This window comes from Neofelis nebulosa, chromosome 2, assembly GCF_028018385.1.
Source record: "Neofelis nebulosa isolate mNeoNeb1 chromosome 2, mNeoNeb1.pri, whole genome shotgun sequence".
NCBI lineage: Eukaryota > Metazoa > Chordata > Mammalia > Carnivora > Felidae > Neofelis > Neofelis nebulosa.
The window spans coordinates 13,683,764-13,701,126 of NC_080783.1; the positions used below are offsets into that span (position 1 = coordinate 13,683,764).

The 17,363-nt window shown below is 39.6% G+C and overlaps 1 protein-coding gene across 11 annotated transcripts in view; it reads left to right on the plus strand.

The window, feature by feature from the left end:
- DOCK10 (dedicator of cytokinesis 10) overlaps positions 1 to 17,363 on the plus strand; it is a 270,916-nt gene that overhangs the window by 166,219 nt on the left and 87,334 nt on the right. For all 11 annotated transcript variants that reach the window (XM_058703033.1, XM_058703042.1, XM_058703060.1 and 8 more), the window contains exons 8-14: positions 1,109 to 1,292; positions 2,584 to 2,669; positions 2,945 to 3,028; positions 3,151 to 3,306; positions 10,737 to 10,958; positions 11,153 to 11,275; positions 12,696 to 12,778. In XM_058703033.1, coding sequence (XP_058559016.1) covers positions 1,109 to 1,292; positions 2,584 to 2,669; positions 2,945 to 3,028; positions 3,151 to 3,306; positions 10,737 to 10,958; positions 11,153 to 11,275; positions 12,696 to 12,778 — 938 coding nt within the window. The remainder of the gene's footprint in view (positions 1 to 1,108; positions 1,293 to 2,583; positions 2,670 to 2,944; positions 3,029 to 3,150; positions 3,307 to 10,736; positions 10,959 to 11,152; positions 11,276 to 12,695; positions 12,779 to 17,363) is intronic.

Consider the following 17,363-nt stretch of genomic DNA (forward strand, 5'->3'; position numbering starts at 1 on the left):
CCCACTGGTACTAAGCCCTTCTGTGCGACAGCACAGGGTAAAGTCGTGAGCAGAACTGACCTGGTCTTCTGGAGGCAGCCATGAGGGAGGCACATGTTGGTCAAAACAAAGAAATGAAAATGAATACGTATGGACTTCCAAATTGTTGTACGTGCCCTGGAAGACAAGAACCTCGTCCTGAGAAATTGGAGAAACTTCGACTGAGATCTGAAGAGTGACTACAGGTCCCCTAAGTAGATGAGGGACAGACGTGGTGCTGAGTACGTGTGAGGCACACGCGGGGGAGGGGCTGCTTCAGGCCTTGCGGCAGCAACAAAACATGTAACCAGAGCACATTCAGGAACTAGAGCCAAGGCCTCATGGGTGCATCACGAAAGGCAAAGCAGAGATGTCGAATAAGAGAAAAGTTGGGAGGGTGATGGAAAAGCCAGAGCCAGAGAAGGGAATCGGGGTGCCCAACCATGTGGACATCCTTTAAAGCCACTGGGGTCAGATGAGAGAGAAAGGAGTCCAAGGCATGACTGAAAAGTGGTGGCTGATGAAGAAGAAAGGAGACCAGAATAGAGTGTGGTCATGGAAACCCAACACAGACAGGTTTCAAGGAGGAAGTGGAAGCCACCATGTTAATTCTACTGAAGAGTCAAGGAAGATCCGAAAAAGGAAATGTCTTGGATAATGCAGCAGCATAGAATTTGTTAGTGACCATGGCTAGTGCTGCTCCGGGGTGTCATGGGGCCAGAAACCCAACTGGAGTGAATAGTGGACGGAACACAAGATGAGAAAGTGAAGGCAGACCTTCTAATCAACGATTTGAAGAAGTTTAGAGCGTCTTGCCACATGTGCCTGAAGGTGAAATTTTCGAGCCACCACGATCATCCAATCAACAAGAACCTAAATAAAATACATCTTAGCACCAAAAGCCCTGAAAGAAACCAAACAGAATGATTCATTCCCACCCATATTTTGGCCTTCGTTTGGCCCATCTTCTTTATGTTACTCTCCTATAAAGGAAACACTTCGGAAGCACGACCCCCTAAAAAATGTCTCTCGCTCTCTAAGACTTATTATCTGGTGTTTTTTGCTTTCTGTCTGTCTTTTTGCACCACAGAATAACAGACTAAGAAAATATGCTTTTGAATTGAAAATGAATGACCTAACCTATTTTGTGCTGGCGGCTGAAACAGAGTCAGATATGGATGAATGGATCCACACCCTGAACCGCATCCTGCAAATCAGTCCTGAGGGGCCACCTCAGGGGAGGAGGAGCACGGAGCTTGCAGATCTGGGGCTGGGTGAGAACGCACGCGCCCCCCCTTCCCTTCCTTTGCAAAATGTGACCTGTGTGTTTGGTTCATCTAATGAACCAGTTAACTGTGGTAGCTGTCAAGGCTAACTAGTTAACTGTGGTAGCTGTCAAGGCTAGCTCATCCGTCCCTGAGCTCCAGAAAAGCACCCCGAAATGCTTGACTTTTACTGAATAGTGAGGATCACCACACACAGGTATGATTTTGAGTTTACCGGCAGTGATTTGAGGCTGGAAATCATCTGTCGGCAGTACTAAAAATGTACCCATGTCTGATGGGAGGTTACCTTAGATGGGGTAGTTTGTGTTTCATAGCCTTTACTTCACTTTACTTTGATTTAATTAATTAACATGATATTATGTAAAGACAGACATGCATTACTTCCTTTTAATTGAAAGATATCTTTCATGGATACTTCTTGACCATACTGAGATCAGCTTATATGTGACAATTCCATAAATGTTGCACAATATTAGAGATCTTTATGAAATAAAAATATTTTTCTTCTTCCCATCCTTATTACTTCATAAAATTCTAATTGATTCTAGGCAAAGAGAGGGGAGCAAGAGCGTGGAAAGGACAAGTGATGAGACACATAGAAAAACAGGTCCATGACCACAGGAAAGCCAAGTTCACTTCCAGAGTTGGTTGTTCCTCCCGAAAGGAAAACTATTTCAAGACATTTTGTCCAGCACCATGGGATCTTAGACACCAGAGTCTTTAGATTCTAGTAGTCTAAGTATCATATTCTATAAAGTGAAAGAGGCATGGGGCAATGAGGAAGAAAACTGTTGTTGACTTTAACACAACTACTATGTACCATGGTAGGCGTTTAGCATTCATGATTTACTTAATGATAATCAACTTGAGTATTCATGTTTATAGAGTTTTAGAGAGTTTAAGTAACTGAAGCCAGAATATGGGCTTGAAGTTGATGGCCAGAGAGTCAGAATATCAAAAATGTACTCACAGATAAGAAAACTTTAGTGTGCATTGATGGAGTAAGTCATGACAACCCCAAGTATAAGTGTGGTATTATAAGGGTCAAGAGTTCTTACACACATAGGGTGGTGTCATGGAAAGAATCCCAAAATGACCATCAGGAGGTCTGATTTCCAGGCCTCGATCTTGTAACAATATAGAGTCCTGGAGGCAGGATACAACGAAGACATCTGCTCACCTGCATCCATTCCTCATCTGGTCTTGATATGCCACAGCCTGGAGAGATGTGTGATTCATGAGTATTACTTATTAACCTGTCTTGGTGTATCTTTTCAAGATTCGCTGGATAATTCTGTAACTTGTGAAAGCACACCAGAGGAAACAGAGTCTTCAGAGAACAGCCTACACCCAGACTTCGCAAAAGTAATAAAGCCGACATTTTACTATGCAAATAAATTTGAATAACTTATTAGTTATTGTTTTCATGGAAAAGATGGAAATGCTGTATTTTAAATTTTAAACTAAGAAATGCAACACTCAAAAAACAAAACCATGTTGTGATCGGATTTGCCGCGTGTTAATGGATGATATTAAAAGAGTGATGATACTAAGGGGCAATTTCTTGGCCATGTGGAGGGGGCCAGGCTGTAAGTATTTGGATAGTTGGTTACCAAGAGCTAACACAGTTTTCTCTGCAGTACCTCACAGAAACTGAAGAGACTGTCAAAACAACTCGAAATACGGAGAGGTTAAATCTGTTCTCGCTGGATCCAGATATAGATGTAAGTCGAAATTCCTTCTGAGCAAGCGTGAACTCAATCCACACAATTGTGGTTTAGAATTCAGGATTTCTTTTTTTTTATGATGGGCATTTGTTGAGAAAAACCTTCCACCTTTTTTGTAGACCTTGAAACTTCAGAAAAAGGACCTTTTCGAACCCGACCTTGGGATCAAACCATTTGAAGAAAAAGCCGCCAAGAGGATCATGATCATTTGTAAAGCTCTCAACTTAAATCTTCAGGGATGTGTTACGGAGAATGAGAATGACCCAATAACGAATGTAAGTTTCCCCTGTTACATCCAATGCCGATCAGCCAGTATCACACCACCCTGGCCAAAATCTTTTCTATTCCTGATAATCCCAGGCACTGAGTTCACACCAGCTAGTGCACCAGGGAGTATGAATGACAGCATTTTCCACATCACAAAAATGCATGAGTTCTGAAGTGGACATGCTACCATAAAATGTTCCTTTTGCCTTGAAGAAGTGTCAAAGGGACTGTATTCTAGTGTCCTTTCCATTCAATCGCACAGTGGTTCAGAGTTACCTAAGGCATTGTTTATATCTACTTGGTGGTGGCTGAGATGGCTTTTAAATCTAATTTTTTTTTATTTTTATATTTATATGTTTGTTTGAACGTATATTAGAGAATAGTGTGGACAAACAAATCAACTCTGAGATTTCACAGCTATCACTGCCTAAGACAAGGCTACATAGTGAATCAAGTAAAATAATATTGGATAAATATTAAATAATAGTATAGGCAAATGGGAGGGAAAAAAAGGTGCTTCACTGATATTTGGGAACCGCCACAGCATTCATTAAATCAAAATAAGATTCCTTTTCCTGCTAAGCGGGCTATCTTGAAAGTTCTCTCCTATGGTGGGGGGGGAGGGAGGGGAGGATGGGTGATGGGCATTGAGGAGGACACCTTTTGGGATGAGCACTGGGTGTTGCATGGAAACCAATTTGACAATAAATTTCATATTTAAAAAAAGAAAGAAAGAAAATTCTCTGTTAGTAGTCTGGAGACAGTTCTATACCAATTGTATAAAAATTGTTTTAATATTTATTTATTTATTTATTTATTTATTTATTTATTTATTTTGAGAGACAGAGAGAGAGAGAGCATGAGTGGGGAAGAAGCAGAAAGAGGGGGGGAGAGAGAATCCCAAGCAGGTTACCTGCTGTCAACACAGAGCCCAGCGTAGGGCTCAAACTCATGATCCATGAGATCATGAATGTGAGCCAAAATCAAGAGTGGGATGCTTAACCGACTGAGCAAACCAGGCACCCCTAGACCAACTGTAAAGTTATTTGTGGGAAGGGGGCATTCCGCGAGCATAAACATTAAATTCTGAACTATAAGGAAAGAAAAAGTATACATAATCCTGCCACCAATCCAAGTCAGTGTTGTTGTACTGGTATGTCCCCTTTCATTGTTTTTAGTGCAGTCCATTTTAATTTTTGGTAAATCATCCCTCAATTATCATCTCCCACCTCAAAGAAGAAAACTTATTTCTAGATCCATATTATAAGCCATGTTTGCTTTTTAGAAGACAAAACAGCGTTAAGCTTTCTCTCTAGACCGAGCACCACACAATTCCATGCACATCTCCATGCTGAAGTTCAATGAGACTTATTAGCTGTGACAGTGTGTGGCTTGAAGAAAGGATGGACCCTTTCGTACCTGCTGCCCTTGGATCTTCAGGCATGGCACTGGTTCTTTGAGCCCATTTTCCCTGGCGTAACAGAGGGATAATGGTACATGCTACGAACCTCAGATTGAATGAGGAGAATCAAGTGATAATGTGCCTCTCTTGGGTCAGTATGCCTCACCTTCCCGTCAGTGAGTTCTGCCACGCTGGGCAGGTAAGCTGGGCAGGAAGCTTACCTTCCCTCTCCTCTTCTATAAATGGGATAATAATAACAGTAGCTGTTTCAAAGGACTGTTGTGAAGAAGTCATGAAGTAATATATGGAAAGTACTTGGATGATGCTTGATGCACAGTAAGCAATCATTACATATTAACTGTTATTTTAATAGGTGGGAAATTGCTTGGAAATTTGCGAATGCTATATATGCAAGGTATTGGCGTTTTCAGTATTGCACATGAGAATCTTGTTGACAAGGTAAAATTGAGCTGACTCACCAGCAAGAATCTTCCCCCCCGCAATGAAACTTTCTCACATTTTAGAACTATAATTGGGCAGTAGGTATGTGAGTAAAAATGATAGTACTGGAAGTCACGTTTATTCCTTTTTCAGCAAGTACTTACTCTGTGCACCTACTGGGAGCCAGACTTTTTCTAGGTACTCAGGAAACAGCAGGGAACAAGATAACAAGCCCCCTGCCCTCTTGAAGGCTGACTGTTTTTGAAAAGAACAAACAATAAATTTTTTTTAAAAAGACAAATAAATTAACACGAGAGTTGTACATTGTTTACAGTTGTTTGAAATAAATCAGTATGACAGATGTGATGCAGAGGAACTGGGAGATGGGTCACGTTAGGTAGAGTGGTCATACGAGGCCTCTCTCAGGAGGTGACATTTGAATACAGACCTAACAGGTGAGAAGGATAAGTCAGGTCATGGGAGAATATTCTAGGGCAGGAGAACGAGCAAGTGTGAATGCCCTGAGACAACTAAGTCTTGGCAAGTTCTAGGAACAGGAAGTAGGTGCCGAAGGGAAGAGCAGACCAAGATAATGTGGGAAGGACAGTCCAAGGGAAGGTAATGTAAGGTACAGGCTGTAGTGAAGTGTTTGCATTTATCCTGAGTGGAGGCTGTTGAAGGATTCAAAACACTTTCAAATGGTGTGGTTCAATTTCTGTTTTGGTTTTTGGTTTTTAAGATCCCTTCAGAAAAAAGTAATGAATTGGAGGAAATAAGAGTTGACCAAGGATGGTAGATAGGAGTCTGCCACCTAGTTCATTGCGTGGCATAGACTAGGACTGGCAAGGAAGGAGGAGAGAAATGGATGGATATGACTGATGCTGGGTAAATTGGACAGACAGGCTTCTCTGATCCATTGGACAAGGGGAAAGAGTATCTCAAGGATGAGTCCCTCGCCTTTGCTTTGAATACTTCTATGCATGGTGGTGCCATTAAAAGGGCAAGACTAGATGAAGAGCAGATTGGGGGGATATTGGCCCCAAATTCCATTATGGGCATGTTAAGCTTGACAGGCCCACTAGATATCCAAACAGAGATGTCCTTTGGGTAGATTCAAATACAAGTTTGGAACTCAAGGGAGTGGCCACGAACTGGATATAAACTTGGAAGTCTGGTCCATACAGTGACCCAGAGGGTCACATTTAGGAATTTCTGTGTGAATAGAAAAGGGGCCAGGAACCAAACCTTTAAAAGATGAATAGAGGGATTCCTGAGTGGTTCAGTCGGCTGAGTGACCAACTCTTGATTTGGGCTCAGGTCATGATCCCAGGGTCATAGGATCAAGCCCCAGGATTCTCTCTCTCTCTCTCTCTCTCTCTCTCTCTCTCTCTCTGCCCCTCTCCCCCACTCATGCACTTTCTCTCTCTCTCTCTCTCTCTCTCTCTCTCTCTCTCTCTCTCTCTCAAATAAATAAATAAATAAATAAATAAATAAATAATGAATAGAGAAATGAGCAAAGGAGACTAAGAAGGAATGGCCATTGAAGTAGAGCTAAACCAAAAAAGATTGGGCTATGAAGCCAAGAGGGAACAGGTCAGCTGTGTGGCATGGTGCTGAGGCGCTGAGTAACAGGAAGCCAGAGAGGAGCCCAGTAGATATGCCAACATGGAGGATACCTGGGACTGTGGAACGAGAAATTTCCATGGAGTGAAATGGTCAGGAGGAACAATCAATGTACTTTCATTGAGGATTAAAATTTAAAAAACAAAAGAAAACAAAACAAATCAAAAGCCCTAGAAGCTGCTTCTTGAAACCACTTGGAAATATCAGGAAAATGTAACCCAAATCATAATGGCATTTAGCCATCTTATGAAATAAAAATAAATGTGGTTTTTTTGACCATGCATATCCTTAAGTGTGATTAAAATATCCAATTTGGAAACTGAAACTTGAAGATAATGGGCTTTTCTTTCCAGTGCCCGGCATATGACTCCTTCCACATGGATTCCTTTCTTTGTACTAAAACTCATATTCAGAAGCTTAATGTTTGTATTTGGGCCAGTCTTGCCAAGCACGAGAACACGCCCAAGTTCAGAACCCAGCATCAGTATGCCCTTTTATATCTGTAAAGCTTGAGAGACAAGTTTATTTGGAGTGCTTTGGATGTCCGTATTGTACTTAATTTACTTTAAAATTGATACAAGTGTTAAAAAAAATAGAAAATGACTTTGTAAAAAACAATTTTATTGTGCTTATAAACAATAAAATAAAAACTAAGAAAACAGCCTCACCTAAACTTGACAGCAATTTTTTATGTAACAGCATTGTTTTTAAAAATCTTTGTATATTATTGAGTGACTCTTTTGTTAATGTAGCTATTTTTAAACTCATTGTTTTTAGCTCAGAGAGCATTTTTTTTTAAGTGAATCGAAATATTTCTTCAAGTTGCCAAAGATCCAACTCCTGTATTTAGTGAATGAGCTTCTAAAAAGCTTCTTTTGAAAACTTTTCCATGGTGAGGAAACAATATTTGACAGCATGTAATTTTTTAGTCAGTCCGTTGGGAACCAAATTCAAGTTGACGGTATTCTAGTATAAAATATATCTTTGAAAATAGCAATTGATTCCTAAAATGTGAACAAAGAAGCCTGCTTCACAGCAGAGGTACTTTAAAATTATAATGTTCTTGATTTTTATTTAAGAAAATACAGAATTCTAAACATAAGAAGCCTGTGGCTTAATTTGGTAGGCTTCCAAGTGATTGATTAAACGAATCTTTATTGAAAAGCCAATGATTCAAAAAGTAAGATTTGACATTTAAGTTGAAAAAGTGGATTGGAAGAAATAAATGAATCACCACGTGAGCTTTAATTTCTGATGGATTATCAAAGTAGGTAATTTATTTCCATTCACCAAGCAGAAGTGAAAATCAAAAGGCACCAATTCATGGCAAATAATAGGATTTTTTTTCCTTTGACCTTCAATGTGTTTTGAGTTCCTGCCTGAGTTACTTTCATGTAATTTTTGCATTTTCTACTCTTGCAGACCACCACTACCACAAACCAAAAGTTTTTCTAAATTAAATTCAGTTGGTAAAATGGGAAACTTTTACTTTTTAATTGTCTTATTTTTTTAATATTTTATTGAGTTTCATTTTATATGTGTGTAGCTCTGTTTCTAACAGTAGGGCAGCTGGCAAATATGACTGGCATTAAGGAATAAAATAATAACCCCATTATAAGCTAGCCATATTACTGTGTTTCAAAGCACATGAGATCACCTATTAAACATTCAATATCATGTGGTTTTGCGTATATCCTGCTTGCCCACAGAACACTGATATATGAGGGGCATCAATTCAAAATTCAGTGACATAAACAAAAGTAAAAATGTTTTGGGGAGCATATTCCATTCTGAGAAATCTGTAGTTAATGACATGTAATTATATCTATTTGCATGGCCATAATTATTTCTATGTGTATACATGTAACTATGTACATATACATGTATTTATTTATTTCAGTCCCTGTTTTATTTAATAACTGTTGCATTTAACAGTTTTCTGTTGAAAATTTCATCTTTCTGGAATCGTTCTTCTTCAGATTCTACGATACTCTGGCAGCATTTAACATATATATATATATATTTTTTTTTTTTTTTTTTTAATCTCTCTCCACCCCCCAGTCGCCTTACAGCCTGTTTTCCCTACTCCACCTCTATCTTTTGCATGCTGATATTGTTCAGGATAACATTCTGATTCTCTTCTCTTTATCTCATGGCTTAAACAGGAACCACATACAAAACTCTCCCGGGTCCACATCCCCAGCCCAGTTTCTTTGGCCAGGCTCAAAACTCATATATCCAACTGTGATTGGAATGTCCTATAGACAACTCTATGTACCATCCAGAACTCATCTCTGTATCCTTATCTTATATATTAGTGAATGATATTGCCGTCCACTTAGTTTCTTACATCTCCAAACCTGGGAATTTTCTTTTTTGCATACCCCTGTGAACACCTCTCTCCGACCAGCGAGAACACCCAATGGATTTCTAAGTTCTTTGGGTGTACCTCCTTAATGTTCCTCAAATGCATCTCCCACAAATGCATTCTTTCATGCCTTTATGTTCTTTCCCGTGTTTATGTCTTTGCACATGTCACTTAATCTACCTAGAAGCCCCTTCTAACCACCGCTTTACCTACTTTTTGCTTTTTTAAAACTCAACCAAGAAACTTTCCCTTTCTTTCCCATCTTTCATTACCTTCCCATTTTCTCTTTATTTCACATTTTCCCTTTCCTTCTTAGCATGGTGGTGAGAGGTACAGAGGCAGCTACTCAGAGGCTTGGAATTGGGTAACCAGCCAAGAAATCCTCACAATGGGAGGCAGAAAGCTATGTGGAGGCACAGAAATGGAATGTGTTTGGCTTTGTCAGGATCTGGGGTACTGTGCAGGGTGGTACAAAGGAGACAATTCGAGAAGGTGGCTGTGGTTGGCAGACTGGTTACTCTGAACAGTAAGTAAATTGATTGAACAAATAAGTAAATAGACCAATGATAACAAGAGCCAATTTTTCACTATTGGAGGAAATAGTTATATGAAATATGAATAGGGAAAAGGCTTGAAATAACCCTTCTTGATTTGAATTTGAAATAGAAGTATCAACATGAACTCATGAGTTTTTCATAATATTTCATAAAATATTCATGTACAGATAGAGTTAAAGAAATCCTTGTAGATGTGAATGTTATGTGTATGGATATGTGTATGTGTATGTGTGTGTGCATATGTGTATGCGTCCCAGTAACAATGAGCATAATGAGCACTGAGATCCTGGTTTCTAAATGTCACCCTCATAGAAAGGTACTAGAGCTGTATGGAGAAATGACTGGGGCATTGAAAGTATCCGATGAGCCTAGAACATCTTGTTGAGTGAAGAAGTGCCCCCAAAATTATGGAATCTACCAAAAAGTCACGGGAGCTACCTCTAGCCAAATCTGAAACAATTTGAGCATCAATATAAATAATGATAGTAAGAGATTGAAATCTATTGAATAAAATAGTAGTAATCCATGAGTCTATACTTGGAGGTATGAAGAAAGAGAAAGAAAGAAAGAAAGAAAGAAAGAAAGAAAGAAAGAAAGAAAGAAAGAAAGAAAGAAAGAAAGAAAGAAAGAAAGAAAGAAAGAAAGAAAGAAGGGAGGGAGGGAGGGAGGGAGGGAGGGAGGGAGGGAGAGATAGAAAGTTTCATCATTACAGAATACCAACTAGTAAATATAGAAAGAATGATGGAACTAGAAAATCACCATTGGTAGCCGTCTTAGTGGTAGTTGATTCCAGTGGGAGTTACCAATGGAGAATTAGGTGAGTTAGGTTTGATGAGTATCAGGACATTGGGATAATCTCAGAATATATCTCCAAAACTGCTAATCACTTACCACTTAATATATATTGTATATTTTAAAGAACAATATTATACCATATATAAATAGTAATTTATCTTATCTACTGTTTTATTAAATAATGTCCTAAAGAGGCAATTGCATGTATGACGATTTTATATCATTACCATCACTTCTTTCTTTTTCCTGCAGATTGAGCCTTTTTTTGTGAGTGTGGCACTTTATGACCTCAGAGACTGCAGGAAGATTTCTGCGGATTTTCATGTGGATCTAAATCACACTGCTGTCAGACAGATGCTCTCAGGGGCTTCCATGGCTTTGGAAAATGGAAACATTGACACTGTTTCCCCAAGACAATCAGAAGAACCTCACGTCAAGGGATTTCCAGAGGAATGGCTAAAATTTCCAAAGCAGGTTGCACTTTTGTTTACTTGTGATAACCCTGAAACTGCTCGTTTCATCATTCTTACCGAAAGAATACAGTTGGTTTCCCAACTAAAAATTCCCTAAAAGCTGTCCCTTTAAAAAAAAAAAAGAAAAAAAGAAATTTTGTGAATGTCTTCAGTATGCATCCCTAGATGCTTATTAGTTGTTTTCTTCGTACATAGGCTATATTTTCTGTAAGCAATCCACATTCTGACATTGTTTTGGTGGCCAAAATCGAAAAAGTACTGATGGGGAACATTGCAAGTGGTGCTGAACCTTATATTAAAAATCCGGACTCCAACAAGGTAATACATAATCTTTTCCATAAATAATTTAGGCTGCTTTCAGGATATAAAATCACACTGCCTTAATGAATTATCAAGCTTGGTAAATGTGAGTCTCAAAATAGTCGCTGGTTACTGAAATGAATATCCATCGGGCAAATTTTAAAGTATAGATTCTTGGTTTGTGTGTTTCGACCAAGCAGCTTCTGACTTCTGATCATCTCTTAGTAGAAATCAACTTAAATGTGTATAAAATTTTCACTCGAAGGATCAAAATGTTAACAATAATGAAAAGTGAGGATTAATCTGACTAAAAGCAAGTGAATACAGATTACTGATGATGAACTAAGTGAAAGAGTAAGACAGATAACTGTAGGTCAAATTATTCTTTTTTTTTTTTTCAACGTTTTATTTATTTTTGGGACAGAGAGAGACAGAGCATGAACGGGGGAGGGACAGAGAGAGAGGGAGACACAGAATCGGAAACAGGCTCCAGGCTCTGAGCCATCAGCCCAGAGCCTGACGCGGGGCTCAAACTCACGGACCGTGAGATCGTGACCTGGCTGAAGTCGGACGCTTAACCGACTGCGCCACCCAGGCGCCCCTAGGTCAAATTATTCTAACACTGAAGTGAAAAAAGAGGAAAGGATGTGCTGGGAGTTCTTCAAATGATAGGACAACAGAAAATTTTTTCTTTTTTCTCCAGCCATATTTTCTTTAATAATCGAATGTTACTAGTTGGTAGGAAATAAATATTAAAAGTCTGTATTTTTCATGCAAGGGAAATGTATTGGGGAAAGACTGCATAAGAATGGAATTTGAGCATGTGTAACAATTTAGGGCAGTGTTTAACATATTCATGAGATTTGAGGTTTGGCAAACTACAATGTGCAGGCCAGATCCACCTGCCACCTGTTTCTGTCAATAAAGTTTTATTTACACAGTCACACTCCATCATTTACGGATTGCCTAATGGCCACTTTCCTGCTACAGAGACAGAGAAGCCACGACAAAGACCACGTGGTCCACAAAGCCCAATATACTTACTGTGATCCTCTGCAGAACACATTTGCCAACCTCTGCCATAACGAATAAGGGTATAAGATGGTCTGTGGGTGTAAATTTGAAAACGCTTTCCATTCGATGTTGTAAGACCTTTCCAGTCTGATAAAAGGGAAGAAAAAGTTGCTGTTCCGAGACAAGCGTATTTTCTATATTTGAAACTTCCAGAGTGAAAAGAAAGAAAAACATAATACAGTAGTTTGAACACAGAGGAGATCATTTGGTTCTTTACAAGACAGAATCGGCAGCCCACTAAGGCAGACAGACAGACCTTCCGAGTTTCAGTACAAGATAATGTGGGCAAGTATCTGTTAGTGTTTTCCTTGGACTGTTTGGGAAGAGGTGTTCTAAACAATATTTTTATTTACTTTTCCCTTAGTATGCACAAAAGATACTGAAATCCAACAGGCAGTTCTGCAGCAAGTTGGGGAAGTACCACATGCCGTTTGCTTGGGCAGTAAGGTAGGTTGACATCTGTAACCAACAGAACAGTCATATGTTTATAAGTCTGCGTTGGAAACCCGTTTGAACACCTCTCTGTTGCCTGTTATGTGTGATATACCAAAACCTGGAAAAATATTAATGGTGTCATCTTCATAAACATTCGGGGCTCTCTGGAAACATGTGCTTTACAAGACAATTCAGCAAGACATAATAGATTGGGGCTATGATATGTGCACAGTGTGTGCACGACCAGATATGCTATGGCTTCTTGGTGGGATCAAAGTCATAACCTGTTTATTATGCATATTTGGTTTATTAAACGCTTGGCATTATATCAGGCCTGAGAGTTCAGTGTGCATAACATTCAAATGGCAGCATTGTGATTTATTATGCAGCTGCGTATTTTCATCTATGTGTAGGGCATAGGCCTATGTATGGATGTCCAGAGGAAACCATCAGTTTGATCATTTAAGCTCTCTTTGATTTTGGCACTGATTAGCATAGCCAGATTTGTCAGTACTGGCTCACTTTCTGATGGAAATGCTGAGTTATGTCGACACTAAGGACGGAATCATCCTCCTGGACATAGAACCTCTGCATAAAGAACAAGAATTGCTTTTCAGATCTGGTTAAAGATCAATTACAGTTGTCCTCCTCAATTTCTTTGCATCCTTATGTGTGTAAGAATTTCTTAAAAGAGGAAAAGCCTGGCATAGACAAAAAGGTCAGCAATGTATAAACCAAATTAACTTTAAAAGGTTGGGGCGCCTGGGTGGCTCAGTCGGTTAAGCAGTCGACTCTTGGTGTCGGCTCGGGTCATAATCTCACGGTCTTGGGATTGAGCCCCATGTCGGGCTCTGTACTGAGTACTGAGTGCAAAGCCTGCTTGGGATTCTCTCTCTCCCTCTCTATGCCCCTCCCCTTCTCATTCACGCTCTCTCTCTCTCTCTCTCTCTCTCAAAAATAAATAATAAACATTTTAAACATTTTTAAAAATAAAAATAAATAAATAAAAATAGGTTAATTAGCGTGCCATGAAGTAAGACAGCCTAGTAAGTATTCCTTTGAACATTGGTAACCTTGTCCCAATGGTGGTAACTTCAGAAGGAAGACAGCGTCTGTTAATTTTTGCCATTTGTAGGTCTCCCAGTACCCAGGGATGAGCATAACCAGAGTGAATCCACCAATATTTGTTATCATTGTGAGCTTGTTACTTGAAGTCGGGGGCAGGTAGGTGCAGGGGAGGGAAAGGCGGAAATATGAGCGACAGGAAACCAGGACAGACTTGCACAGTCTCTCCAACGCAGCCCTGTAGTGAGGGAGAAAGGGACCAGACCCAGGAGTTGGACAAACACGGTCCAATTCAGGCCACCACTTACAGACAGTAACTTTACTCCAGTTTCCTCCCAGTTCTCAGGGTCCCAACCACACGATGAAACTGACAAGACCTGCCTCGTGGGCAATGGAGGCAATCTCAGCTACGAAAGCACTTGGCATAAAGTGGATCACACGTATCACTCTGTCTCTCTGTGCCTCTCGCCCTGCAGGGACAGCTAATGCCAGTACATGATGCCTGGAACAGACATGATCCGAATATACTGAACCTTTATGTTGAATTTCGTTGTTTTTATTTCTCCCAAGCTTCCAGAGAAAGGATAACTAGTCATAATTTGCTGGTTAAACTCTTTATGTTGATAAGTATTCTCAATTCCCACAAGAAAACCTGTTGGGGCATAATAAGATAGATATCTTTTGGCAAAAGAGAAATATTCCAGTATAGCAAACTTACAACGGCAAACACATTTTCTGTTAAACGGCTGAGCACTGTTGTGAGGTTTTGGAAGCAGTCATATGAGAGCCAGAGCTGGTTTTGAAATCTATACTGTACTTAATAGCCAAGTGAACTTAGGCAAGTACTCATAGGCTATCTTTACCCTAGCTTTTTTTTTAATGTACAAAAGAGGAATGATAATACATAATCTACTGTTGCAGAGATTAACAAGCACAGATATGTACCCAGTAAAAGATAACCATTGTCTGAAGTCACTATTCTTACATGATTATTAAGTCGCCTGGGGAGATCATATTTTCTGCAACAAGTCCCCCTTTCTGGTAAATTTGGCACAGCGAAGAATATTGTGGGGTAGAGAAGGAAAAGCATTACCCTTTATTGATCAGTTAGGAGAAGAAGTAACAATTGTACAGTGAAGTTGTTTAGTAAAACATGCTGGAAGAAAGACGGATGAGGTTTCTAGGAAGGCTGACAATATTCCTGACTATCGAAGTAATTACGTCTAGGACAAGAAAGTCAACAAAACCACAAGCTCATGCTCCATTGATGCCTGATGAGTGGTTTGGCTGTAGGTTAGGAAACAGGAGGCACCACCAATTTGTGCACATAAATACATGGTTTACATTCACGTAAACATCTCTGACATCTCAGAAAAAAAAAAAAAATGGTTAGCAGCATAGTTTGAAAGATTTCATGTTAAACCCCTTGGAATAACTAATCACAAAAATAAGTACCAGATCCAGCCAAAGAAGATTTTAGTCCCCTTCACAATGTGGAAATTGCTTCAAATAAAATGGCAACTGCATCAGAGGAGGGCTCGTGGTTACTCAAGCCATTAGCTGACATATTTCAATATTCTATTGATTCTGCTGGATGTTTGGCCTCCTTTTTTCCTACTATATTTTCTAGATTGCAGTTTGCCTAACAGTGTAACTTTGAGTGTACCCTAAAACACTTTGGCCCTTAAGATCAACTGCCACTAAAAAGGGTAGAATTGACAATTTAGCTTATGACCGTAGAGAGAGAGAGCACAAATAGGGGAGGAGTAGAGAGAGAGAGAGAGACAGAGGATGTGAAGCTAGCTCCAGGCTCCTAGCTGTCAATGCAGAGCCTGACACAGGGCTCAAACCCACGAGCCAAAGTCAGACGCCCAACCTACTGAGCCACCCAGGTGCCCCAACTCTGATTTCTTTTAACCCACCTTACACGATATTCTAAATGGATTGGCGCACAACACTGGAATTTCTTTAAAATTGAACAAAACTCAATTAAAAACTTCATTCTTCCATCTATGTGTTTACAAAAGGCACACAGTCTAACAACATCCCCAACAAATGGTTGTCCAACCTCTGAATCCTCCCAATGACCAAAACTCAAGTGCATCCCACAATGGTTCCTTCCTTCTTTCTATAGGTCTAGTGATTAAATAACTCATTTAAAAAAATATATTTTTCAACCGCATGACAATTACTTTTGTGTTTTGTCTTACATTAGCTACAGAAATATGCCCCATTCTTTCTGTGTCACAGCTCTTCATGCTGCTCGTGATTGAGGCTCTCAGGGACACTTGGGCTTCTTTTCCTGCAGCTAAACTCCACATTTTCTTCAGTCATCCCCCAAACGTCGTGGTTTTGAGACCCTCACCATATACGGATCATTGCCCAACGGTGGCAGCTGGAACTGGGCACAGCATCCTGCCATCCCGAAACCATCTGTGTGCATGAGTCAGTTCTCTGTTCTCTTGCCAGTTAGCATATTTATTAAGCAAGGACAGAGTGTAGGGGGCTGTGAGCAGCTCTTCTCCCTGGCCCTGCGTTCTTCACCCTCTTTACAACGTGTCCAGTGTAAGTGAGCTGTTTGCAGGACAGAGCTGCGGATAAAAGCAGGAACGAGTTTTACAGCTCACGTCTAGTGATACATTTGTAATGACTGGTTAATTACAAACAACAACAACAACACTACTCAAGGTCAGTTTGACCTCCTCCTGTGTTGAAAATACATCATATTGGTTTCAACATGCCACACACCCGAACAGAAGCCCTGTGTGATATTTAAATAAAATCTTCGAATTAAATATTTTCTCATTCTGCTTCCCCAGAATGAAAAATTTCCCCTCACTTACCACTTAACAGAGAAAAATGAGCAGAAAGGTGGGAGGAGTCTAAAAAATATGATTCTGGCCCATTTTCGGTATTATTTGACACTACAGCTCTATGATCAGATATCTATCTAAATGGCCATGTCAGTCTGTGTATTTTGGTTATTTGGTATTTGGAAATCTTTGGTTAATTTCAAGAGTAATAAAATAGTCTAGTCAAGCTCCTTAAGCTAGAAGAAATAAAACTTCAGCAGCTCTCTAAGATTACTGGAAAATCAATTATACATGGTTCTAACTTTTTTTGATAGGCACAGAGTATAATTAATTTTGAAGGAGAAAAGCTAACATTAAGCATGTTATGTATACTAGCTTGTATTGCCTGGCATTACTATACTATTTGGACAAAAACAACTTACGTGTTTTAACTAACTCTGTCTAGTTCCAGTGAAACAGACAATCAATGGCTCATGTTCATGGTGCTTTCTTTATGTAATACAAGATTCTGACTCAAGTGTTCCTTAGTTTACCTTTGTCTGTGTCTTAAAATTTAGGACGTGGGCATGTTTATCTCCAGGAGAATGTTTCAAGAGTCTGGCCGCCTAGACCCACATGTACGACCTTACCCCTTTTTCACTACTCATAAATTCTGACGGCACCATCCAGATCAAAGTAGCCCTAGCTTGCCCAGAAAGTAATGAAAAAAGGACTAACCT